Here is a 25,801-nt window from a genome sequence, read left to right as displayed (position 1 = left end):
GACTCTATTGTTAGGGGGTCGGATAGGCGTTTCTGTGGACGCAGTCGGGAGACCAGGATGGTGGTCTGCCTCCCTGGTGCCAAGGTCTCGGACGTGTCTCAACGCATCCAAGATATCCTGAAATCAGAGGGAGAGGAGCCTGAGGTCGTGGTACATATTGGTACAAATGACATAGGTAAAAAAAGTGAAGAGGTCTTGAAGGGAGGATTTAGGGTGTTGGGAGGAGAGTTAAGGAAAAGGACCAAAAAGGTAGCAATCTCAGGATTACTGCCTGTACCACGCGACAGTGAGAGTAAGAATGGAGCGAGGTGGAGGATAAATGCGTGGCTGAAAGACTGGTGCAGAGGGCAGGGATTCAAGTTTCTGGATCATTGGGACTTCTTTTGGGGAAGGTGGGACCTGTACAGAGAGGATGGGTTGCACTTGAACCCGAGGGGGACCAACATCCTGGCGGGGAAATTTGCAAAGGTCACTGGGGAGACTTTAAACTAGAATGGTTGGGGCGAGGGACTCAAATAGAGAAAGCTAGTAGACCGAATGGGAGGCAGGAAGCAGAAAAGGGAAGCACTCGGACACAAGAGGAGAAAGAAAAAAAAGGAAATAAACAGAGAAGAAGAGACGGGGGGTTTCTTAAATGTGCATATTTTAATGCTAGGAGCATTGTAAGAAAGGTGGATGGGCTTAGAGTCTGGATAGACACATGGAAGTATGATGTTGTGGCGATCAGTGAAACATGGTTGCAGGAGGGCTGTGATTGGAAACTAAATATTCCAGGATTTCGTTGCTTCAGGTGTGATAGAATTGGAGGGGCAAGAGGTGGTGGTGTTGCATTGCTAGTCAGGGAAGATATTACAGCAGTGCTTTGGAAGGATAGATTGGAGGGCTCATCTAGGGAGGCTAGGGAAGCGGAAAATCAAAATGTGACAGGAGGATCCAGAATGTGTGAAGATAAAGCTCTAGATGTAAAAGGGGCAAAAACGGAAAGGAAGGGTAGTAAAAATCATCTGAAAGTGCTTTATCTAAATGCACGGAGTATTCGAAATAAGATAAATGAATTAACGGTGCAATTAAGTATATATGGTTATGATATCGTGGCCATTACGGAGACATGGCTGCAAGGGGATCAGGACTGGGAGTTAAATATAGAGGGGTACTCGACAATTAGAAAAGATAGACAGGAAAGAAAGGGAGGAGGGGTGGCCCTTTTAATAAGGGAGGGAATAACGGCAATAGAGAGGAAGGATATTGCGTTGAAGGATCAGGATAGTGAAACAGCTTGGGTACAGATAGAGAATAACAAGGGGAAAAAAACACTAGTGGGTGTAATTTATAGACCTCCAAATAGCTGTGACGCTGTTAGTCAGAACATAAATCTGCAAATAGTTGACGCATGTAAAAAGGGAACTGCTGTAATCATGGGGGACTTCAATTTTCATATTAATTGGGCAAACCAAACTGGGCAGGGTAGACTAGAGGAAGAGTTTATAGAATGTATTAGAGACGGGTTCCTAGAACAGTATGTCACAGAACCGACAAGGGGGGAGGCAATCTTGGATCTGGTCCTGTGTAATGAAGCAGGATTGATTAAAAATGTCATAGTTAGGGACTCGTTGGGAACAAGTGACCACAATATGGTCGAATTCCATATTCAAATAGAAGGGGAGCAGGTTGAAACTCAGGCTAGGGTGCTTAGTCTAAATAAGGGGGATTATGAAGGTATGAGGACTGAGCTGATCAAAGTTGACTGGGATAGCAGACTCAAGAATAAGACGGTACATGAGCAGTGGTGTACGTTTAAGGATCTACTGTATAACCTTCAGGAAAAATTTATTCCTATGAAGAAAAAAAGGGGTAAGGGTAAGAACAGTCAGCCATGGCTCAGTAAAACTATAAAGGATAGTATTCGGCTGAAGGCAAGGGCATATAAGGTAGCCAGAGATAGTGGGAGGGTAGAGGATTGGGAAGCATTTAAAGGTCAGCAAAGAATAACTAAGAGATTAATTAAGACGGGGAAAATAGACTATGAAAGGAATTTAGCGAACAACATAAAAACTAATAGTAAGAGTTTTTATAGCTATATAAAAAGAAAAAGGGTGGCTAAGGTGAACGTTGGTCCATTGGAGGGTGAGACTGGAGAGTTGTTGGTGGGGAACATGGAAATGGCAAAGGCATTAAACGAGTATTTTGTATCAGTCTTCACCATAGAAGACACAAAAAATATTCCAACGCTGGATAATCAGGGGGCGGTAGGAATGGAGGAGCTAAATACTATTAAAATCACCAAGGAGGTGGTCTTAGGGAAATTAATGAGACTGAAGGAGGATAAATCCCCTGGGCCTGATGGATTACATCCAAGGGTCTTGAGGGAGATAGCGGTGGGGATTGTGGATGCATTGGTGATAATTTTCCAAAACTCCCTGGAGGCAGGAACGGTCCCAGTGGATTGGAAAATGGCCAATGTAACACCTATATTTAAAAAAGGAAGTAGACAGAAGGCGGGTAACTATAGACCGGTTAGTCTAACATCGGTGGTGGGTAAAATGTTAGAGACAATTATTAAAGAAACACTAACGGGACACTTGGATAAACATGACTTAATCGGACAGAACCAGCATGGTTTTGTGAAGGGGAAATCCTGTTTAACGAATCTGCTCGAATTCTTTGAGGAAGTAACAACCCGGGTGGATAAAGGGGAACCGGTGGATGTGGTATACTTGGACTTCCAAAAGGCTTTTGACAAGGTGCCACATAAGAGACTATTGCTAAAAATAAAAAATTATGGGATTGGGGGTAATATATTAGCATGGGTAGAGGATTGGCTGACAAATAGGAAGCAGAGAGTGGGGATAAATGGTTCATACTCGGGATGGCAACCGGTAACTAGCGGGGTTCCGCAAGGGTCGGTGCTGGGACCCCAGTTGTTCACAATTTATATAAATGATTTGGAGGAGGGAACCAAGTGTAATATATCAAAATTTGCGGACGATACAAAAATGGGAGGAAAAGTTGGGGATGAGGAGGATAGGAAGAGTCTGCAAATGGATATAGATAAGCTAGGTGAGTGGGCAACAACTTGGCAGATGAAATTTAATACTAATAAATGTGAAGTCATTCACTTTGGGAAAAAAAATGATAGGGCAAGTTATTTTCTAAATGAGGAGGAGCTGCGTTGTAATGCAACGCAAAGGGATCTAGGGGTATTAGTACATGAATCACTAAAAGTCAGTATGCAGGTGCAGCAAGCAATCAGGAAGGCCAATGGAGTTTTGGCCTTTATTGCTAGGGGGATTGAGTATAAAAACACGGAGGTCTTGCTGCAGCTGTACACAGTATTAGTGAGACCACATTTGGAATACTGTGTACAGTTCTGGGGTCCATACTTAAGGAAGGATGTACTAGCCCTGGAGGCAGTGCAGCGAAGGTTTACAAGATTAATTCCTGCAATGAGGGGATTGACATATGAGGAAAGGTTAAGTAAGCTGGAGCTCTACTCTTTGGAGTTTAGGAGAATGAGAGGCGATCTCATTGAAACATATAAGATCGTGAGGGGCCTTGATCGGGTGGATGCACCGAGGATGTTCCCAATGATCGGGGAAACTAGAACTAGGGGACATAGTTGCAGAATAAGGGGGGGCTCTTTTAAAACTGAGATGAGGAAGAACTTCTTCACCAAGAGGGTGGTTAATTTATGGAATTCACTGCCCCAGGGAGCAGTGGAAGCAGAAACGTTAAATATATTTAAGTCTAAAATAGATGGTTTTTTAGCTGCCGAGGGGATAAGGGGCTACGGGGAGAGGGCAGGGATATGGACCTAGGTATGGTTAGTATAGTAAGACCTGAGTGATCTCCTGGACAAGTGTCGATCGCCTGGATTGGGGTCGGAGAGGAATTTCCCGGATTTTTTTTCCCGAATTGGACCTGGGTTTTTATCCGTTTTTTTGCCTCCCCCAGGAGATCACGCGGTTCTTGGGGTGGAGAGGGGTGATAGCGGTATAAAGGGGAGGGTAGTGTCTTGTGTTCTGTGTCTTGTGTCTACTGTTTGTGGGTAAGTGTGTCTGTTTAGTGTTCAGCCATGAGCGAATGGCGGTGCGGGCTCGCCGTACCTGGTGGTCTACTCTCGCACCTACTTTCTATGTTTCTATGTTTCTATGTCATGTAGATATTACAATAGGGCTCTCTGCCTTCACTTCAACAGTAAGTTTGTTTTAACTTTCCTTCATCAGTTTTCTCAGGCCTTGTGAAGCTGGTAGCTGAGAGCAGATGAGAAGGTGACAGGGTAGTTGATAGATACACGGAAGAGGGAGTGTTTTTATCCAAGCTCAGCAAGATAAAGCCTCTGCAGTTTTGCTACCCTCCCATGCACATTCAATCTCTCCCATCAACCACATCAGGTCTCCCCCACCTTGGACATCCCTCCACATCATCATCATTGTTAAAACACTCCCAGTCGTCATCCAATGCCCCCTTACCTCCATGTCAAAATCCAGGCCCACCCCAACCTGCATTTGAGCCCCTCCCACAAACACCGTTCGACTACCTACCCAGTCAATTACCATTTGATACCCCTACCGATAACAAGGCACTGATTCTAAACCTCTCACTCCAAGAGATAACTGGGGCACAAAGTGCTGGAGTAACTCAGCGGGTCCGCCCACATCTCTGGATTGGTGATGTTTTAGGCTGGGGCCTTTCGTCAGACTGATTCAAAGAAAGGTCCCAACCCAAAACATCATCTAAACTCTCTCCAGGGATGATTCCTGACCCTCTGATTTACTCCAACACTTTGTGACCTTTTGTGTAAATCAGCATCTGCAGTTTCCTGTTTCTACAAGTGATAACTTGGACTTATTGTGAGAAATGAACCAGACTGTTATTCGTCAACAGTCCATGCATTATCCTTGGTGCATGACTTCACGGTTGAGTCATTTATTTTAGTTTATTGTCATTGTACTGAGGTACTGTGAAAAGCTTTTGTTGCATGCTGACCAGTCAGCAGAATGACAATACATGATTACAATCGAGCCACCTACAATGTACAGATCTACTTTTATCCTTATGTTTCAGAACTCTTTATAATGACACCTTGATCATCATGTCTTTCTTTATACCTTCAGCAACCTGACAATCATTTCAGCAATCATTTTGAACTGGCATTCACAATAAAATTTGTTGAGCAAAATAATTTCTATATAGACTCTGAAAAAGTACATTATGATTCGAACTTGGTGAATCTAAGTGTGAGTACTGTGTATCTTGTGAATGACTAATGTTCTGTCGTGCAGACAAATTAACCGTGATTTACTTTAACTAGGATTTACCTCCTCTTGACTTTGGAATTAAAACCGTTGCTCCTTCGAGCCAAGGGGGGATTTTGCCTGTCCGATTACCTTTCTTCTTTTTATCTATATTAACTAAAAGCTCTGCCATTCTCCCTAAAATGCTAAATAAAAAAGAGAAAGGCATCAAGAACATGATTCTCTAATAAAACATTGGCTTCATGAAGTAATTGACATGTTGATAGATTGATACAAATACATCGATAGATGCTCCTGAACACATCATCAGTGATGTAACCTGGGGTCATTGGGTATTTCGGGTCTTTCAACATCAGACACCCTCACCCAGGCGACCCAGCGGTGGTTGATCAGACCACGACGTGTTCAGGTGGCATTCGCTCCTCCCCATGGACCTCCTCTCCTGATCCAGAGCCATCTCGAGGCCTTCTCCGCTGCCTCTGTGGTGTTCTTGATGGCCCTTCTCCTTGCCACTCCGTTGATGCCCAGTGCACTCAAGGCTTTGGAGAGCGATTGTCCCTGCAAAACCCACCCTGACTAAAATCAGCAGAAATGTCCACAAATGGATAGGCAACTATGTTACGACCAGCACTCACCTCAAAGGCACTTGGAGCTGTCCCATAGCTGATAAGTGGGACGAAGTGTTATTTATTCTATGGTACCTGTCATGGAGCAATGCATTGCAAGGCAAAGACTGTGACAGGTGGCGGATTAGGAACAAAGACACAGCTGTGGCCTGAGCGCAATGAGAGTAGCAGACCTGATTATCAGTGCCTCCACCACCTTCTGGGCCTGGGTTCAAGGCTCTTTGTGGCGGCTTTGATGCTCCAATGTGACTGGAGTCTGGGAACACTCCGTCCAGGTCCTAATGATCATGAGGCTCAAGCCTTGAACTGTTTTCTAATTGGCAGAAAATGGCCAAACTCACAACACAGAGCAAAGATGCAGAGACTGAGACGCCAATTCATTTGTGGAGGGGAATTTGTTACGAGTTGAGGGCATTTCATGATAGGATTAGCACGGGGAAGGCACAGATCAGGCCTGCCCTGCCATGGCCATTGTATAAAGCTGTTAGTGGTCAGAAATGATATCCAGTTCAATAGCTGGAGTGCCTCTCAATTTGGAGCATCGAGAAAGGATTGCTGTAGCTGTCGGCTTTCCTACCAATCTAACACTGCTTCCCCTGACGCTTTCAAGCAGGAAAACTATTTGTTTTCTTTTCCTATTCTTATATTTTAAATGCGATGACTGATTATTTAAAGCAGACAAGTATGAGGGGAGGTTGGTCACCCTGTCATTAATTCTCATTGCCCCAAGGCAATTGGACTGTGCCTGGTGTGTGCTGCATGTTCAAATTAAGCCGGGGCTCTGGCAGCAAGAATAAATTAGCTGTCTCCCTCCTCTGTGCTGCTGTGGGTTTGTGATTGTTTATTCATTGTCGCACACCACAACTCTGATTTGATCGAGCCGTGCCTGTTTCTAAATATAATGGTGAAAACAGTCACAGCTTCAAAATACAAGAAATTATATCAATCGAATTTCTTGACCTGTTTGCCCACACATCCCCGTCACTTTTTCAAACTATCCACTTTATCTCTCCCTTCCTGACACCTCCAAAAATGTTGGGGGAGAAATCTGACTTTAGCTGCTAACATTAAATGCATTTGTGAGTACATTAAGCAGGCCCGTACGAAGCTTTTCAAAAAGGGGGGTGGCATGACAGGATTACAAAAAACTTTATGTGAAATAATGTGTGCGCTGCACACATCACGAGCGTGAAGCGTGAAGTCCCTCGATGCCGGGGTCATGGAAGCTCAGGGGTTTTAGATGCTCTCTGATGCATTCTGAGCCTTGTTTTGGAGCATTTTTGCACCAAATTTATGACCAATATTTCAGAAATTAACAGGAATCTGAGGTAGTTTTTTCACACAAAGGGTGCTGGGTGTATGTAACGAGCTGCCAGAGGAGGTAGTTAAGACTGGGACTATCCTAATGTTTAAGAGACATTTGGACACGTACACGGATAGGACAGATTTAGATGGATATATGGGCCAAACGCGTGTGAGTGGGACTAGTGTAGATGGGACATGTCGGTCGGTGTGGGTAAGTTGGGCTGAAGGGCCTGTTTCCACACTGCATCATTCTATGACTAAAAAGTGAAGAAGGAAAATGCATGTCGATAGGTAGAGCAGATTTGAAAGAGGAGTGAAATGTAAAGGCAGAGAGAGGTTTATGGGTGGAAAGGAACATAGGAAAGGAGGGGGGAGAGTGGGCTTGGGCAGATGGGTGAAGGGAAAATAGTCACAAAGTGCTGGAGTAACTCAGCGGGTCAGGCAGCATCTGCAGAGAATATGAATAGGCGACGTTTCACAGAATGCTGGAGTAACTCAGCGAGTCAGGCAGCATCTGTGGAGAACATGGATAGGTGACATGTCACAGAGTGCTGGAGTAACTCAGCGAGTCAGGCAGCATCTGTGGAGAACATGGATAGGTGACATGTCACAGAGTGCTGGAGTAACTCAGTGAGTCAGGCAGCATCTGTGGAGAACGTGGATAGGTGACATGTCACAGAGTGCTGGAGTAACTCAGTGGGTCAGGCAGCATCTCTGGAGAAAAGGTATAGATTATAGTTTGGGTCAAGACCGTTCTTCAGTAATATTCATGATGTGACATGCATAGACATTCCTGAATGTTACCCAAACCATCGTGAGCTACTTTGTTACGGTGCTTGCCCTCTCCTATAACGTCTCTGCTGCCTTGGGTGATGCAGGACAGGCCACAAGCTTTGGGACACAGTGTGAAGCTGTTGCCGTCTGTCCCAGTCTGGTAAAAACCTGGATGGAGTGGATTTGGAGAGGATGGTTCCACTAGTGGGAGAGTCTAGGACCAGTGGCCACAGCCTCAGAATTAAAAGACATTCCTTTAGGAAGGAGATGAGCAGGAATTTGTTAAGTCAGAGGGTGGTGAACTGTGGAATTCATTGCCACAGACAGCTGTGGAGGTCAAGTCAATGAACATTTTTCAGGAGGAGATTGATAGATTCTTGATTGATAGGGGGGTCAGAGGTAATGGGGAGAAGGCAGGAGAATGGGTTTGAGAGGGAAAGATAGTGTCATAGGGTGATACAGTGTGGAAACAGGCCCTTTGGCCCTGCATGTCCCATCTGCACTAGTCCCACCTGCCCACGTTTGATCCATGTCCCTCCGAACCTGTCCTATCCATGTACCTGTCTAACTGTTTCTTAAATGTTGCGATAGTCCCTGCCACAACTACCTCCTCTGGCAGCTTGTTCCATACACCTACCACCCTTTGTGTGAAAAACATACCCCTCAGATTCCTATTAAATCTTTTGCCCTTCCCCTTAAACTTATGTCCTCTGCTCCTCGATTCACTTACTCTGGGCAAAAGACTCAACCATATCTATTCAAATCATGATTTTATACCCCTCTATTAGATCATCCCTCATCCTCCTGTGCTCCATGAAATAGAGTCCCAGCCTACTCAACCTCTCCCTATAGCTCTGGCCCTCTAGTCCTGGCAACATCCTCATAAATCTTCACTGTACCCTTTCCAGTTTGATGACATCTTTCCTATAACATGGTGCCCAGAACTGAACACAATACTCTGAATGCGGCCTCACCAACTTCTTATGCAACTGCAACATGACCTCCCAACTTCTATACTCACCCGACCCGCTGAGTTACTCCAGCACTCTGAACGTCACAGAACAGGGCAAGATTAGCAAGTTTGCTGATGATACAGAAGTGAGTGGTTTTGCAGATAGTGAAGATGGTTGTGAAAGATTGCAGCAGGATCTGGATCAATTAGCCAGGTGGGCAGAGGAATGGTTGATGGTTGCATGGTTCCTTGAAGGTCGTGTCGCAGGTATATCAGGTGGTCAAAAAGTATTTTGGCACTTTGGCCCTCATCAGTCAGAGTATTGAGTATAGAAGTTGGGAGGTCATGTTGCAGTTGTATAAGGCGTTGGTGAGACCGCATTTAGAATATTGTGTTCAGTTCTGGGCACCATGTTATAGGAAAGATGTCAAACTGAAAAGAGTACAGAGATCCCCATCCTGGATCAGTCCAATCAGGGTTTTGTCATCCACAAACTTGAGAAGCTTGACAGAGGTGTCTGTGGAGGTGCAGTCATTGGGTGTGAAGTGGTGATTGGAGTGGAGTGGTGATTGGAGTGGGGTCCAGTCTTTGCAGACTGAGGTCAGGCTGTGAGTGGGTGTGAAGTGGCTGGGTGGGGTGGGAAAGGTTCCACTCTTTTCATACTGGAGTCTTGCCTTAAGTAGGTGTGAAGTGGTGAATGGGAAGGAGAGGGTGCAGGGTCCATTCTTTGCAGGCTGGGGTCTGGCTGTGTTTGTTGGGGAGGGGGTTTCAGGGTTACGTTTCTGATTTTCAAGCCTGCAGTAAAACTCATTCAGGTTGTTCGTCAGCTGACGATTGTCCAAAGAGCGGGGGGCTTTCCGCTTATAGCTGGTGATTTCTTGCATGCCCTTCCAAACTGAAGAAGAATCACTAGCTGAGAACTTGCTCCTCAACTTCTCAGAGTATCTTTCCTTGGCAGCTCTGATTCCTCTTCTCAGCGCTTTATCTATTAGGCTATCTTTTAACTCTTTAACGATTAGAATTGAATTGAATTGAATTGAATGCCTTTATTGTGATTCAGACCTTACGGTCTGAACGAAATTTCGTGCCTGCAGTCATACATACAATCATACAATAATAACAACAATAAACACAAATTAACATCCACCACAGTGAGTCCTCCAAGCACCTCCTCACTGTGGTGGAGGCAAAAATCTTAGGGCTGCAGTCTCTTCCCTCCTCTTCTCCCTCTGCGCTGAGGCGATACCCCACCGGGCGATGGTACAAACAGTCCTGCGGCTCACCGAACCCCGCAAACGGTCCGGCTCAAACACCGCGGCCCGGGGTGGTCGAAGCTGCCGCCCTCCAGTCCAACGGACGCAGCCGCTGGCCTGCGGCTCAACCCCGGACTCAGGTCATAGCCGCCAGAACGCCGTCCCAACCACCGGAGCACCGTGCCAGCCCCGAGCCGGATCGCCCTCACGTGAATGCCGTTCCTCCCTCGGGCTGGGCCACTCCGACGGGAGCGCCATTCCTCCCTCGGGCTGGGCCACTCCGACGGGAGCGCCGTTCCTCCCTCGGGCTGGGCCACTCCGACGGGAGCGCCGTTCCACCCTCGGGCTGGGCCACTCCGACGGGAGCACCGTTCCAGCCCCGAGCTGGGCCGCCCTCACGGGAGCGAGCCCAGTCCAAGTCCTGACTGGCTCTGCCTCCGGAGTCTCGAGGTCGCCAGCTCCGCCATCAGGCCTCAGCGCAGACGGAGGCAGAGAAGGGGGATATGATAAAAAAGTCGTATTCCCCCGAAGAGAGAGACAGCAAGCCCCGTTTCAACCCCCCCCCCCCCACATAAACACAACCTAAAAAACAAAAACTAACTAGACAAAACGAAAAAAAACAACATAAAAAAGTAAAAACAAACGGACTGCAGGCGAGCCGGACTATCGGCTTGGCTATCGGCTTGACGCATATTTGCCCCCAGCACTCCCCCCGATCTCAAAATGGAAATGTTACATCTGTATATAATGATCCCATTAAAATGTGTATTTATGTCACAAACTATGGAATTCATATTTTTCAGTATTGTTATCAAGGAAAAGAAAACAGTTCCAATTGTTTGATATTATTTGATATTGTTTAATATTATTCATATGGAGGAGAAAATATAATAGCTCTAAAACCTACCTTAATTTTACAATCTCACTCAAGATAATTCCCCTTTCCCTCCCCCCTCCCCATCTCTCTCTCTCCTCTCCCTTCCCCTCTCTCTCTCCCCCTCCTCCCTCTCACATCCCCCCTCTTTCTTGCGGGGGGGGGGGGCGAAGATGAAGGTGGCGCGGGCCCAGTGGGCGGGGGAATGAAGGTGGCGTGGGCCCCGTGGTGGTGGCAGGGGCCCAGCGGGCGGGGGGAATGAAGGTGGCGTGGGCCCAGCGGGGTGGCGTGTGCCCAGCGGGGGTCAGCAAGGGTGGCGTGGGCCCAGCAGGGGTGGCGTGAGCCCAGCGGGGATGGCATAGACGCAGCGGGGGTCAGCGGGGGTGGCGTGGACCCAGCGGGGGTGGCGTGGGCCCAGCAGGGGTAGCGTGGGCCCAGCGGGGATGGCGTGGGCCTAGCAGGGGTGGCATGGGCGCAGCGGGGGTGACGTGAGCTCAGCGGGGGTGGCGTGGGCTCAGCGGGATTGGCATGAGCCCAGCGGGGGTGGCATGAGCCCAGCGGGGGTGGCGTGGGCCCAGCGGGGGTGGCGTGGGCCCAGCGGGGGTCAGCTAGGGTGGTGTGGGGGAAGATGGCTTGGGCCCCGGCTGCAGGGGGAGGCGAGGGGAGCGGGCTCCGCCGCAGCGGTGACTGGTGTTGGGGTTACAGCCGTTGGGTTCAGATTCAGCCACTCCTGCCCGGGGACGAGAGAACAGAGAACTGGCCGTTTCCAAAGTAGAAACATTGATTTTTTTGATTTTTTTCTCTCGATTTTTTTTTGTTTTTTTGGGTGACTTGTTTCTTAAGGGAAACAAAAGGGGGGCGCAGTTGCACCCAACGCACCCCCCCTTCGGACGGCCATGTTAGGTTGGCGCAGTGGTGCAGCTGGTAGAGGTGCTGCATCCCAGAGCAGATTGTGACCTCGGATGCTGTCTGTGTGAAGTTTGCATGTTCTCCCTGTGATTGATAATTGCTCAATTCTAAGCTTCCCCCCAGTCTAGTTTCAGTAAAAAAAAGAATCAAGCATTTGAAACAACTAAATTTTATTTTACCAAAAGCGCGTCACAGATCAAACACTGGACTATCCCACCGCGGGTTCGATCCTCGCATCTGCCTGTTCAAGCCCTCTAGGCCTCGCTCAGACAGAGGCACTCCAGAAGGTCTTCGCAGTCCCGTGCGCTCTTCCAGAAGATCGACGCTGAACCTCATGATTGCGGACTTTTATATGTCCCGGGACTTCGAGGGGCTGAACCACATGGGGGTGGTCTCTCAATCACCCAATTACAGATATCGATTAACCCCATTCATAACAGGCATTTCCCTAACCCAATGATACAACAGCTCAATACATTGCATTCATAACGGACTTCAAGAGGAAGTCAACTTGGAAACATGTACCCTGATTTACAGAAAACCCAGACAAGGCTCAACACCTCATCCAATCAACACTCGGCAAAGTCAAACTCTGCAACATTATTTACAATTATTTACAAGGTGTATGTCTGGTTTGCAGCCATCCAATCCATTCTATGCATTTTGCACCTAATTGACAGGGTTTACAGATCTTCCCATTCTTTACTTGCAAATTGTATCTAAGCTCCAGACACTCTGGCACCTCTCTGCAGCTTGTCCCAGCTCTGCAGAGAGTATTTCCAATTTGACCAAATCTCCCAACAACTCTGAAACTTAACCCCATTTTGAAGACCAAGCTGCTCCATTTTAGCCAGGATTAATATGATTGCATGGGTTCCTTCCGGGTGCTCTGGTTTCCTCCCACATTCCAAAGACCTGCAGGTTTGTCGGTTAATTAGCCCTCTGTAAATTGGCCCAGGATGTTGGCAGTGGATGGGAAACTGGGATAACATAGAACCAGTGTGAATGGAAGGAGAGTCGGCTTGGACTCAGTGGGCTAAAGGGCCTGCAGCGTCACTAAACTAAACTACACTAAACAAAACTAAACAAAACATCAGCTGTTTGTGTCAGGATAGTGATTTTAATGGAACATTTGGATAAAGGAAACCACAACCTGAAGTCAATATTTCAACACGTGCATAGTGTTGTCACCCTAAAAATGAATCAGACTCCATTGTCTATATTTCTTACATTAGTGTCTCTGGCAAGTTATTCTGCCAATATATTTATACTATGGGGATGGAAATATTACAGATAATCTCCCTTTCTGTTGCTAATTTATCACCTCTGAACGTTGCACTGACAGTGAACAGCGTGCCTGTATCAAGACTTGTTCTTTCCAGTCTGAAGAAGGGTTTCGGCCCGAAACGTCGCCTATTTCCTTCGCTCCATAGATGCTGCTGCACCCGCTGAGTTTCTCCAGCAATTTTGTGTACCTTTGTTCTTTCCTGTCACTGTTGTGCAATGATCAAACAGGTCAACATCTGGTTTCATATTTCCAAAGGGACTAAGCAATTTTGTTTTACTCCTACCTTGTTTAATCCCAGACACCCAACATAATCAAGCAAAAGAGCATTAGCCCAGTTATTCAGTTCCATAACTGTACTTTGTTTTCTGCATTATCCAGTTTAGAAAGGATTTGTATCCAGAGTCAAACATGGTGGTGACTAATTTGGGGTTGTTTTGTGTTGTTTTGTGATATTCCACCAGGAATTTGAATATATATCTCTAAGTTTAACAAAACTAAACTAAACTAAACTAAACTAAACAAAACATAGAAACAGATCCATCGGCCCAATTCAACACTGATACAGGGAATGAATTCAACAATCTTGTACTGCTGGTGTAAAGGCTTTTATTGGCAATTCAAAGTGTTTGATCTTTTGTGGCTGTGCAAGATATTTCCATCTATTGTTGAACGCTAGACCACATGAATTATTGAACATCCAAGACCACAAGAATTGCAAAGAGTTGTAGACGTAGCCCAGACCATCACGCAAACCTACCCTCCTTCCATTGACCCCACCTACACTTCACGCTGCCTCCAGCAAATCAAGGACCAGTCTCACCCCGGTCAATCCCTCCGATAAGGCAAGAAGTGCAGAAGTTAGAAAATGCATACCTCCAGATTCAGGGACACTTTCTTCCCCGCTGTTATCAGACAACTAAACAATCCTCTCATCAGCAGTGCAGTTCTAACCTCCTAAATACCTAATTGGAGACCTTTGAACTATCTTTAATTGGATTTTATTGGACTTTACCTTACACTAAATATTGTACTAGAGTCATAGAGTCATACAGTTCTTCATACAGGTCCTTCAGCGCAACTTGCCCACACCGACCAACACGTCCCATCTACGTTAGTCCCACCTGCCTGCTTTTGACCCATATCTCTCCAAACACTTTATCCTTTATCTATGCACTATGGGTGGCTTGATTGTAATCATGTACAGTCTTTTCTTTGACTGGAGAGCATGCTTTTCACTGTACCTCGGTACACATAACAGTAATAAACTAAACTAAACTAGATGCTGTAATTTACTTTAGAGTTAAACAGTGCCTGTGTCTGCCAGATTGTTCATCAGTTCCACCCAAATAATTTATGTTGTTGACAATATTTGTACACCAATTAAAATGGATATTAAAAAAAATGATAATAAAAACCTGTAAGAATCTAATTTGCAAATTATATATTTTCTCTGAAGCATAATTATTTAAACAATTGCTGTCAGATGGGAGTTTTATACTATAATGAATTTCTTATGTAATTCAGATGACTTTTCTTATGTAACTGTCCTTTATTGATACAAACAGTTTTGGCAACTTCTCTAATTTAAAAATGCTTTCCTCCTCTGTTGTGTCCGTACACATTTTTTTCTTCCAAGTGGTTTATTTTGAAGAGAAGATTTGAAAATAAATTCTGCTTAGCCCAAGTATTGAACAAGGCTTAGGAAGCTGTCCACAAAATATTGCTTGCACCAGTGTTTGTAAGCAATATGAAAGCGTACAAAGCCCCTGCTTATCCACAGTAATCCAGAGTAGCTCGACTTGCCTTACAAGTACAGTTATATGCACCCTTCCCACAAAGGGAAGATCCCTCTGGCAAGGCCAAGGTTTGTTCTTCATTGCACAAGAGCTCGTATATAATGTTGAGCCCCACAATGTCGAGTCTGTTGAGAAAGCAACTGCACTCAGCTGACTACAAATGCTGCTTTTTGTGTTTAATGTCAAGCAGCGCTATTTGTCTCACAGTCTCAAAGTAATTATCTGCCAGCCAGCAAATGAGCACAATCTAAAGGACTCCATTGATTGACTTGGGGCTGTGTTCCTTTAAATGAATATACAGAAGGCATTTTTTATTTCCCTACAGGTATATTTTGCCAAGCAGGTCAATGAAAACGTAAAATACAAGTTTGTACAAAAGCCTGGTACATGCTTGAGTAGGACTGAGCATCTATCAACACCATTTTGTTGATTTATTCCCCTCACAAGTATACTGTCTCATGCATGACCCATGAACATGATCACTGTCTGTCATTGTCACATGATTTTGCTGCCCTGTAGCTAACTATTTCAAAATAAGAAAAAGTTAAGATACTTGAATTCATTTATTCATATTCTTCCCTCTGGGTTTAAAAAAAGAAAACCTCTGTGTTTTCTGGTATATCTTTTTAGTCAGCTTTTAGTCGTTTAAGATCAGTATTTCAAAGCATGCGGCTGTACATTACATAAATACTTTTAGTCCACGCCCTCCATGTCTCTGCTGTTAATAATCAAATAATATATTTTTTCAAGTAGGAAGATATGAAATTCTGTAATACAGTATCAAAAATTGATGTTCCCAGCTCAGGATCAAACATAGGTGCGAAGATATTGTTTACTCAAAGTGTTGGTTTTTGACAGAAGTTTAATTGAATATTAAATGATACTTTCTAGGGTTCAAGATCACACAGGGCAGGGAGGTGAATGAGGATGACGTTATCCCTGCACCTATCCAACAAAGCTGGTGTTGGGTCTAACCTACAGTGCACTCAGAAAGTATTCAGGCCCCTTCACTTTCTCCACATTTTGTTACGTAACAGCCTAATTTTAAAATGGATTAAATTCATTTATTTTATCATCAATCTACACACAATAGCCCAGAATTAAGTAGCAAAACAGGTGTTTAGAAATTTTTGCAAAGTAATTAAAAAGAAATAACTGAAATATCACATTTACATAAGTATTCAGACCCTTTGCTATGACACTCAAAATTGAACTTAGGTTCATCCTATTTCCATTTATTATCCTTGAGATGTTTATACAACTTGATTGGAGTCCACCAGTGGTAAATTAAATTGATTGGACATGATTTGGAAAGGCACACACATGTCTATGTAAGATCCCACAGTTGACAGTGCATGTCAGAGCAAAAACCAAGTCATGAAGACGAAGGAATTGTCCGTAGATCTCCGAGACAGGAGTGTCGAGACACAGATCTGGGGAAGTGTATAAAACAATTTCTGCAGCATTGCAGGTCCCGAAGAGCACAGTAGCCTCCGTCATTCTTAAATGGAAGAACTTTGGAACCACCAGAACTCTTCATAGAGCTGGGCGCCCGGCCAAACTGAGCAATCGGGAGAGAAGGGCCTTGGTCAGGGAGGTGACCAAGAACCCGATGGTCACTGACAGAGCTCCAGAGTTCTTCTGTGGAGATGGGAGAACCTTCCAGAAGGGCAACTATATCTGCAGCACTACCAATCAGGTCTTTATGGTAGAGTGGCCAGATGGAAACCACTCATCAGTAAAAGGCACATGACAGCCCGCTTGGAGTTTGCAAAAAGGCATGAGAAACAAGATTCCCTGGTCTAATGAAACCAAGATTGAACTCTTTGGCTGAATGCCAAGCGTCACGTCTGGAGGAAACCAGGCACCGCTCATCACCTGGCCAATGGTGAAGCATGGTGTTAACAACATCATGCTGTGGGGATGTTTTTCAGCGGCAGGAACTGGGAGACTAGTCAGGATCGAGGGAAAGATGAACGGAGCAGAGAGATCCTTGATGAAAACCTGCTTCAGACCATTCTGGACCTCAGACTGGGGCAGAGGTTCACCTTCCAACAGGACAACGACCCTAAGCACGTAGCCAAGGCAATTCAGGAGTGGCTTCATGACAAGTCTGTGAATGTCCTTAAGTGGCCCAGCCGGAGCCCGGACTTGAACCCGATCGAACATCTCTGGAGGGACCTGAAACTAGCTGTGCATCGATGCTCCCCATCCAACCTGACAGAGCTTGGGAGGATCTGCAGAGAAGAATGGGAGAAATTACCCAAATACAGGTGTGCCAATCTTGTAGCATCAGACCCAAGAAGCCGAGGTTGTAATCGCTGCCAAAGGTGCCTCACCAAAGTACTGAGTAAAGCATCTGAATACTTATGTGAATACATATGTAAATGTGTTATTTCAGATATTTCTTTTTAATTACTTTGCAAACATTTCTAAACACCTGTTTTCGCTTTTTTATTATGGGGTATTGTGTGTAGATTGATGATAAAACAAATGAAATTAATCCATTTTAGAATAAGGCTGTAATGTAACAAAATGTGGAAAACGTGAGGGGTCTGAATACTTTCTGAATGCACTGTAGCTATTCGTCATCATTAGCTAGAGATCTTCCTGGTGACAGCAAGTATCTGCTTCAATGCTCCTTCCGTGTAAAATGCCAATTTTAGTTCAAGTGCATGGAGACTGTTACTGACGTAGATGTTGTATTTAGTTTAGTTTAGTTTAGAGATATAGCATGTAAACATGCGCTTTGGCCCATCGATTCCACGCCGACCAGCGATCCCCCTACACTAGCATCATCCTACACACAAGGAACAATTTACAATTTTAACCAAAGCCAATTAACCTAAAAGCTGTACATATTTGGATGTGGTAGGTAACCTGGGAAAATCCACGCGGTCACGGGGAGATCATACAAATCCCGTACAGACAGCACTCGTAGTCATGATCGAACCCGGGTCTCTAGCTGTATAAGGCAGCAACTCCACCGCTCCACTACCATGCTGCCCCTTATTATCTGAAGGTGGAAGGAAAGGGGTTAAATGATGTTTGGTCAGGAGTTATGGATACTTTCCTTGCATTACTGGGTATGCTTTACATGTCACTCCGTGGGCTGCTTAAATACTGGTCAGTTTAGTTCCTGGGAAAGAACATCATTTGACATCATCAATTATGAACTGGAATGGGTGGACGGTGATGAGGGAAAGACACCGGGGCAAATTGTTTTAATCACAATAAAATCTACAACATTTGGATTTGGGTTTGTTTGCACTGACAGGTTTTATTAACATACTGCAGGCTTTTCCTTTTAGTAAGTTGTACTTTTATTACATATCTAACCCTTTCATCCATTGATCTGAAAAAGTGCTTGTCTCTAGGTACCATGAATGGCATCACATTAGGTTCCAACAGCCTTCTGTTTTCCCCTAAAGGCACTCACTTCATTCTGGAATACAGTTCCAAGTCTGTCAGATGCCTTTGCCCTAATTTACCCACCACAACATCAGAAGGGTCATGATTTATACGTGGAGGCTTGTGAGTGAGCGTCAAGAGAATATTTAGTCTCAGCCTCTTCATAGCATGACAAATCTGTTACCCAAAACTCACATCTTCACTTGCTACAAGATCTTGGTACCATCGAGGAGCCTTGTTTAATATCTGCACAGCTAGGCCAAGATTGATCATGTTAAAAGCCCACACTGCTGCCTTGTTTGAGACCACAAGTTTAACACAAAGCCTGCAAATCTTTTTGGTTCAGCAATATCCAGGTGAGGGCTTTTTAGGTTTTTTTAAATTTAGTTTATTGTCATGTGTACCGAGGTGCAGTGAAAAGCTTTTCGTTGCCTGCTATCCAGTCAGCTGAAAGGCTATACATGATTACAATCAAGCCGCCAACAGTGTATATACAGGATGAAGGGAATAACGTATAGTGCAAGATAAAGTTCAATTAAAGATAGTCTAAGGGTCTCCCATAAGATGGGTGGAAGCTCAGGGCCGCTCTCTAGTTGTTAATAGGATGGTTCAATTGCATGATGACAGCTGGGAGGAAACTGTCCCTGAATATGAAGGTGCGCCTTTTCACACTTCAGGAGGGTGAATCGAAAAGAGCCAAACCAATAACCTTCATTGACTTTAATGTCTCCCAAATATTGAGGGAGATGAGGAGCAGTGGATTGGTGCGGGAAGTGTAGCTGGGGTGGGGGACCTGTCATGGGCTTATCAAATATCATAGAACATAGAACACAGAAAAATGCAACGCGGAAACAGGTCCTTCGGCCCACAATGTCTGTGCCGAAAATTATACCAAGATTGCACATGATTCATAACCCTCCATTCCTGACATATCCAGAAGACTATCCAAAAGCCACTTAAATGCCAGTATTATATTTCCCTCCACTACCACTCCTAGCAATGTGTTCCAGGCACCCACCACCATCTATGTAAATAAATTGTCCAGCACAAGATTGCCCTTTAAAGTTTCCTCTCTAACCTCAATCTATGCCCTATAGTTTGGTTTAGTTTAGAGATACAGCATGGTAACAAGCCCTTCGGCCCATCGAGTCCTCGCCGACCAGCGATCCCCACACATTAACACTATCCTACACTTTACATTTATAGCAAGCCAATTAACCTACAAACCTGTATGTCTTTGGAGTGTTCTGACTGTCTACCGTATCCATACCTCTCAAAGTTTTATAAACTTCCACCAAATCTCCCCTCAACCTCTGACGTTCCAGAAAAAACAACCAAACGCTGTCCACCTTCTTACAGCTAATACCCTCTAACCCAGGCAGCATCTGGTAAACCTCATCCGCAGCTTCTCAAAAGCCTCCACATCTTTTCAGCAAAATGCAGGTTAGAAAAATGGAGCAAAAGCAGGCAAGACAATAACCTTCTTACATTAATTGTAATCAGATATGCATAATGCTTCCCGACAGATCAAACAAAGTGGGCATTGTCACTCATTCTTCGAGCTCTTCCATTCTTTACAGCCTTTTCCCCCCAAAAGAGTAAAATGGATGTAAAGTGAATTGTGATGATTTATTGAGGAACTTTGACCAATGAATATTTAAAGGGTGATGAATAAGGCTTTGAATATTATTGGAGAATATAGTGGATTAGTTGAAACTTAAAAACCATATGAATAAGTTTACCTGTTGTGCTCTGCAGAGCATAATCTTAAAGATTATCCATATTAAAGGCTTACAATTTCTTAGCATGGATTTAAGCTTTTCCAATAATTCTGGACTAAAGATAGATGTTCTCTTTCCTTTCAAAAGATCCCATGCATGGGCCAAAGAACGTGGAAGTTATGGAGATTAAGGCGAGACAAATCACAATCCGCTGGGAGCCTTTCGGTTATAATGTGACTCGCTGCCACAGCTTCAACCTCACCGTCCACTATCGCTATGTAGTGGGAGACCAAGAACACGTGGGCGAAGAGGTCTGCCAGGACACCGATCATTCTCCGCCACAGTACACCCTGCGGGGCCTTTCACCCTACACCAACGTCAGTGTCAAACTGGTCCTGATGAACTCGGAGGGGAGGAAAGAAAGTGAGGAGCGTGTGATTCAGACAGATGAAGATGGTAAGCAATAAATGTAACATGGCATTGTGGAGTAGGAAGGTAATGTAGATGCTGATCCATACCAAAGAAAGTCAATACACAATAGACAATTGGTGCAGGAGTAGGCCATTCGGCCCTTTGAGCCAGCACCGCCATTCACTATGATCATGGCTGATCATCCACAATCAGTACCCATTCCTGCCTTCTCCCCATATCCCTGGACTCCACTATCTTTAAGAGCTCTATCTAACTCTCTTGAAAGACAATAGATAAATAGATAATTTGATTTGATTTGATTTAATTTATTGTCATTGTCTTCAATGAAGAGACAACAAAATTATTTTTCCCTTAGTCATACAAAAAAAAAAAAACACAAAACACAGAACACAGTGGTCCACAACACAAACATCCCCACAGCGGCACCAATGTTCCCCTCTGTGAAGGAAGGAACCAAAGTCCAGTCAACCTCCTCGCCGATGTTTCCCAATGTTCACCCGTGGTCGGGGCCTCCTGAGCACCCCGTAGGCGCCACTACGGGCGGCCCGATGTTCAGGCCCTCTCGCCGGGAAACTCTTGTCGGCCACCTTCCACCAGAACCCGCGGCTCCCGATGTCCACAGGCCGCCGATGTCAACAGCAGCGCCTCGTCGCCGCTGCTGAAGCTCTGGTCTGGTCCCGGCAGGAAAGGCCGCACCAATCCAGCTGGTAGGCCGCGAGGGGGGGGGGGGGGCAAGGATGTCACTCGGATAATAGCCGCATCCTCGCCAGGAAGCGACTGAAGGATGGTTTCCCCTTACCCTACCCGCTTTCCCCCCACATAAAATACCGGAAAAAAACGAAAAAAAAACAAAAAACACTCTAAACATAACAAAATTAAAAAAGACAGCCAGACCATGGGCGAAGGCAGCTAGCAACAGCGCCACCGGATGTCCAGGTACAAAAGTAGGCCATTCAACCCTTCGAGCCAGCATCGCCATTCAATGTGATCATTGCTGATCATTCCCAATCAGTACCCCGTTCCTGCCTTCTCCCTATATCCCCTGACTCCAATATCTTTAAGAGTCCTATCTAGCTCTCTCTTGAAAGTATCCAGAGAACCGGCCTCTACCGCCCTCTAGGGCAGAGATTTCCACAGACTCACAACTTCACAGAGGTGTGAAAAAGCGTTTCCTCGTCTCCGTTCTAATTGGCTTACCCCTTATTCATAAACTGTGGCCCCTAGTTCTGGACTCCCCCAACATCGGGAACATGTTTCCTGCCTCTAGCGTGTCCAAACCCTTAATGATCTAATATGTTTCAATAAGATGCCTTCTCATCCTTCTAAACTCCAGAGTATACAAGCCCAGCTGCTCCATTCTCTCAGCATATAACAGTCCCGCCATCCCGGGAATTAACCTTGTAAACCTACGGTGCACTCCCTCAATAGCAAGAATGTCCTTCCTCAAATTAGGACACCAAAACTGCACACAATACTCCAGGTGTGGTCTCACCAAGGCCCTATACAACCGCAGGAGGACCTCTTAGCTCCTATACTCAACTCATTTGCTTTCTTCACTGCCTGCTGTACCTGCATGCTTACTTTCATTGACTGATGAACAAGGACCCCCAAATCCCGATGTACCTCCCCTTTTCCTAACTTGACACCATTTAGATAATAATCTGCCTTCCTGTTCTTGATTCCAAAGTGGATAACCTCACATTTATCCACATTAAACGGCATCTGCCATGCAACTGCCCACTCACCCAACCTGTCCAAGTCACCCTGCATTCTCATCGCATCCTCCTCACAGTTCACACTGCCACCCAGCTTAGTGTCATCTGCAAATTTGCTAATGTTACTTTGAATCCCTTCATCCTAATCATTGATGTATATTGTGAATAGCTGCGGTCCCAGCACCGAGCCTTGTGGTACCCCACTAGTCACTGCCTGCCATTCTGAAAGGGAGCCGTTAATCCCTACTCTTTGTTTCCTGTCTGCCAACCAATTTTCTATCCATGTCAGCAGCACTCTTACCCCAATACCATGTGCCCTAATTTTGCCAACTAATCTCCTCTGTCGGACCTTATCAAATGATTTCTGAAAGCATCCAGAGGATCAGCCTCCACTGCCTTTGAGGCAGAGAATTCCACAGATTCACAACTCTCTGGGTGGGTCAGGCAGCATCTCTGGAGAAAAGGAATAGGTGACGTTTCGGGTTGGAATCCTTCTTCAGACCCTTCTTCTCTCAGTCTGAAGAAGGGTTCTGACCCGAAAAGTCACATCCTTTTGCTCCAGAGATGCTGCGTGACCCACTGTTACTCCAGCACTTTGTGTCTATCCACGGCATTATGGAGGCTTGAACATGAATTGGTATTGGCAGCAAAGTAATCAACCAGCTCAATCAAAATACCAGAACCCAGAATGTAGAATTCCATTAAAACCCAGTGCAACCTGTGATCTACTACCTTGTCCTGCCTCAATCTGATACTATCCAAGCCTCTGAGTAGTGGTAAAGCCAAATGCCTATAAAACTCCTCTGATTATTGGTATTGGTATTGGTTTATTATTGTCACTTGAACGGGAGTGCACTGAAAATGTTTGTTGGAGTAGCTCAGTGGGTCTGGCAGCATCCCTGAAGAACATGGATAGGCAGCGCTTTGGGTCAAGGCCCTACTTCAGACTGATTACTGAAGGTGGTTGAATGAAAGCTAGAAGAGTGGAGGGGCAGGACAAAGCATAGAAGAGTCGAGGTGATCAGAGGACCTCGCTTCTGAGCTGCACAAAGTGTTTTCTGTGCATTATGTGTTGCATATAATCTTTGCAAGACAAAACCTGTTAAATTACAGGAAAATGTGGAGAGGATGTTTCCACTAGTGGGAGAGTCTAGGACCAGGGGTCATAGCCTCAGAATAAAAGGGTGTACCTTTGGAAAGGAGATGAGGAGGAATGTCAGAGGGTGGTGATCTGTGGAATTCATTGCCTCCGAAGGCTGTGGCGACCGTCAATGGATATTTTTTAGGTGGAGATTGATAAATTCTTGATTAATAAGGGAATCAGGGGTTATGGGGGAGAAGGCAGGAGAATGGGGTTTAGAGGGAAAGATAGATCATCCATGATTAAATAGCAGAGTGGACTTGATGGGCCGAATGGCCTAATTCTTATGAACAATGAACATTATGCAACTTATGAACATGAAAATTATTCAGCAGGAAAAGGGCACAGAATTGGGAAGAACTGCAAAAGAAGCATTGTTGAGGAACTACTGTGCAGCTGTAGCTGGTGCCCACAGTGGCAATCTTTTGTGAATATTTTAGAGAGAGTGAATGTTTAAGCTGGTGAATGGAGCGTTGGTGTAGCGGGTGGCAGGGGATGGATTTTCATATCCACTGCCTGATAGAGGGGACGGACTGTCCTGAAGGAGGAATGTCTTTAATCACAGGGTTATCCACTCTGCCAGATGAAAACACACCACATGCTGCAACAATGATTGGATTTGATTCATTCTGCATAAACTAGCTCGGAGGCATGAGATAAGCATCCCTGAGACTCAAATAACTTCAAGACTCAAAATAAGTCTCTGCAGATTAACAGCACACAAATATGTTTGTGTAAAACACAAACTGCAAGAGGAATTCAGCAGGTCAGACAGTCTGAAGAAGAGTTCTGACCCGAAACGTCACCTATTATTTTTCTCCAGAGATGTTGCCTGATCCGTTGATTTACTCCAGCATTTTGTGTCTATCTTTAGCACCATTAACTATCTATTTGTCAACTATATCAATGATTTGGACTTGAATGCACGACTTGATTAGCAAGTTTGTGGACGACACTAAAATGGGTGGTATTGTAGATAGTGAAGATGGTTGTCAAAAATTGCAGCAGGATCTTGATCGGTTGGGCAGGCGGCCTGAGGAACGGTTGTTGGAATTTAATACAGGGAAGTGTGAGGTGTTGCATTTTTGGAAGTCTAACGAGGGCAGGACCAACACAATGAATGGTAGGGGTCTGGGGAGTGTTGTAGAGCAGTGGGATCTAGGATTGCAGGTGCATAGTTCCTTGGAAGTGGCATCACAGGTAGATAGGGTAGTCAAAAGGGCTCTTAGCAAATTGGCCTTGATCAGTCAGAGTATTGAGTGTGGAAGTTGGGAGGTTGTATAAGACATTGGTGAGGCCAGTACCTCAGGAGTCAAGAGTGTTTATTGTCATATGTCCAGAAACAGAACAATGAAATTGTTACTTGCAGCAGCACAACAGATATGTAAACATAGTACTCTGTAAACACAATAATAAACACCAACAAAAGAGATTCAGTATATATTTTATAAAAACAATGCCCTCAGAAACAATGCCACCCAAGTCTATGTATTTCATTTGGAGGTTGGAGGTTTAAATAACTTGATAGTTGTGAGAAGAAGCTGCTCCTGAACCTGGACATTACAGTTTTCAGGCTCCTACACCTTCTTCCCGATGGCAGGAGTGAAATGAGAGCATGGCCAGGGTGGTGTAGGTCTCTGATGATGCTGGCTGCCCTTTTGAGGCAGCGACTTCTGCAAATTGCTGCAATGGAATAGAAAAATAAAGGAAAAAACAACGTGCCTAACGAGCACACACAGAGGTCTGCGCAGTTGTGAAGTTTAAACTAAGCATTGGCAACATGATGTGCCTTTCATTGCCATTGCTAAATAACTGCAAATGTGACAACCGCTGGCTGTAATCGCCTGCCAATGTTTGGTCTCGTTGACTTCAATGGGGGCACATTAAGCAGGACTGCTGCTGTTTTTCATGGCTGACATGTCAGCAAAGGTTTGGAAGGTAAAACTGATATGTAATTTTGGAGCGTGTCCTTTGACTGGTGCACATCTTTAAATTATTTTTTAACTTCAATGGGAGATGGATTCCAGCCAGATTCTCTCAGGCTGTGATATTAAATCACAGACATGTTTGGGCACCAGTGTACTCCACAAGAGACCGTCTACCCTTCTGCTTCTAATAACCGTCTGCTTGGTATTAGCCCATCTGACCGCTGGCAGCAGGGGGCACTGTGCCAATGCCATGGGTCGAACTCTGTAGCACCTGCTACACTCTGTTTGTGAATTGTACTGATAGTGCAAATAACAGAAAGTGGTTGGTAATAATCAGAGTTTTGTCCGAGCCAGGTTTAATAGCCTGATGGCTGAGGGGAAGTAACTATTCCTGAACCTGGTTGTTGCAGTCTTCAGGCTC

General features: G+C 45.1%; 1 protein-coding gene across 18 annotated transcripts in view; it reads left to right on the top strand.

Annotated features, from left to right (window-relative positions):
- ptprm (protein tyrosine phosphatase receptor type M) overlaps positions 1–25,801 on the top strand; it is a 940,804-nt gene that overhangs the window by 544,465 nt on the left and 370,538 nt on the right. For all 18 annotated transcript variants that reach the window (XM_033019867.1, XM_033019862.1, XM_033019861.1 and 15 more), the window contains exon 8: positions 20,312–20,620. In XM_033019867.1, the coding sequence (XP_032875758.1) occupies positions 20,312–20,620 (309 nt within the window). The remainder of the gene's footprint in view (positions 1–20,311; positions 20,621–25,801) is intronic.

The sequence above is a fragment of the Amblyraja radiata genome, chromosome 4, assembly GCF_010909765.2.
Source record: "Amblyraja radiata isolate CabotCenter1 chromosome 4, sAmbRad1.1.pri, whole genome shotgun sequence".
NCBI lineage: Eukaryota > Metazoa > Chordata > Chondrichthyes > Rajiformes > Rajidae > Amblyraja > Amblyraja radiata.
This window is presented reverse-complemented; position numbering and strand designations above follow the sequence as displayed.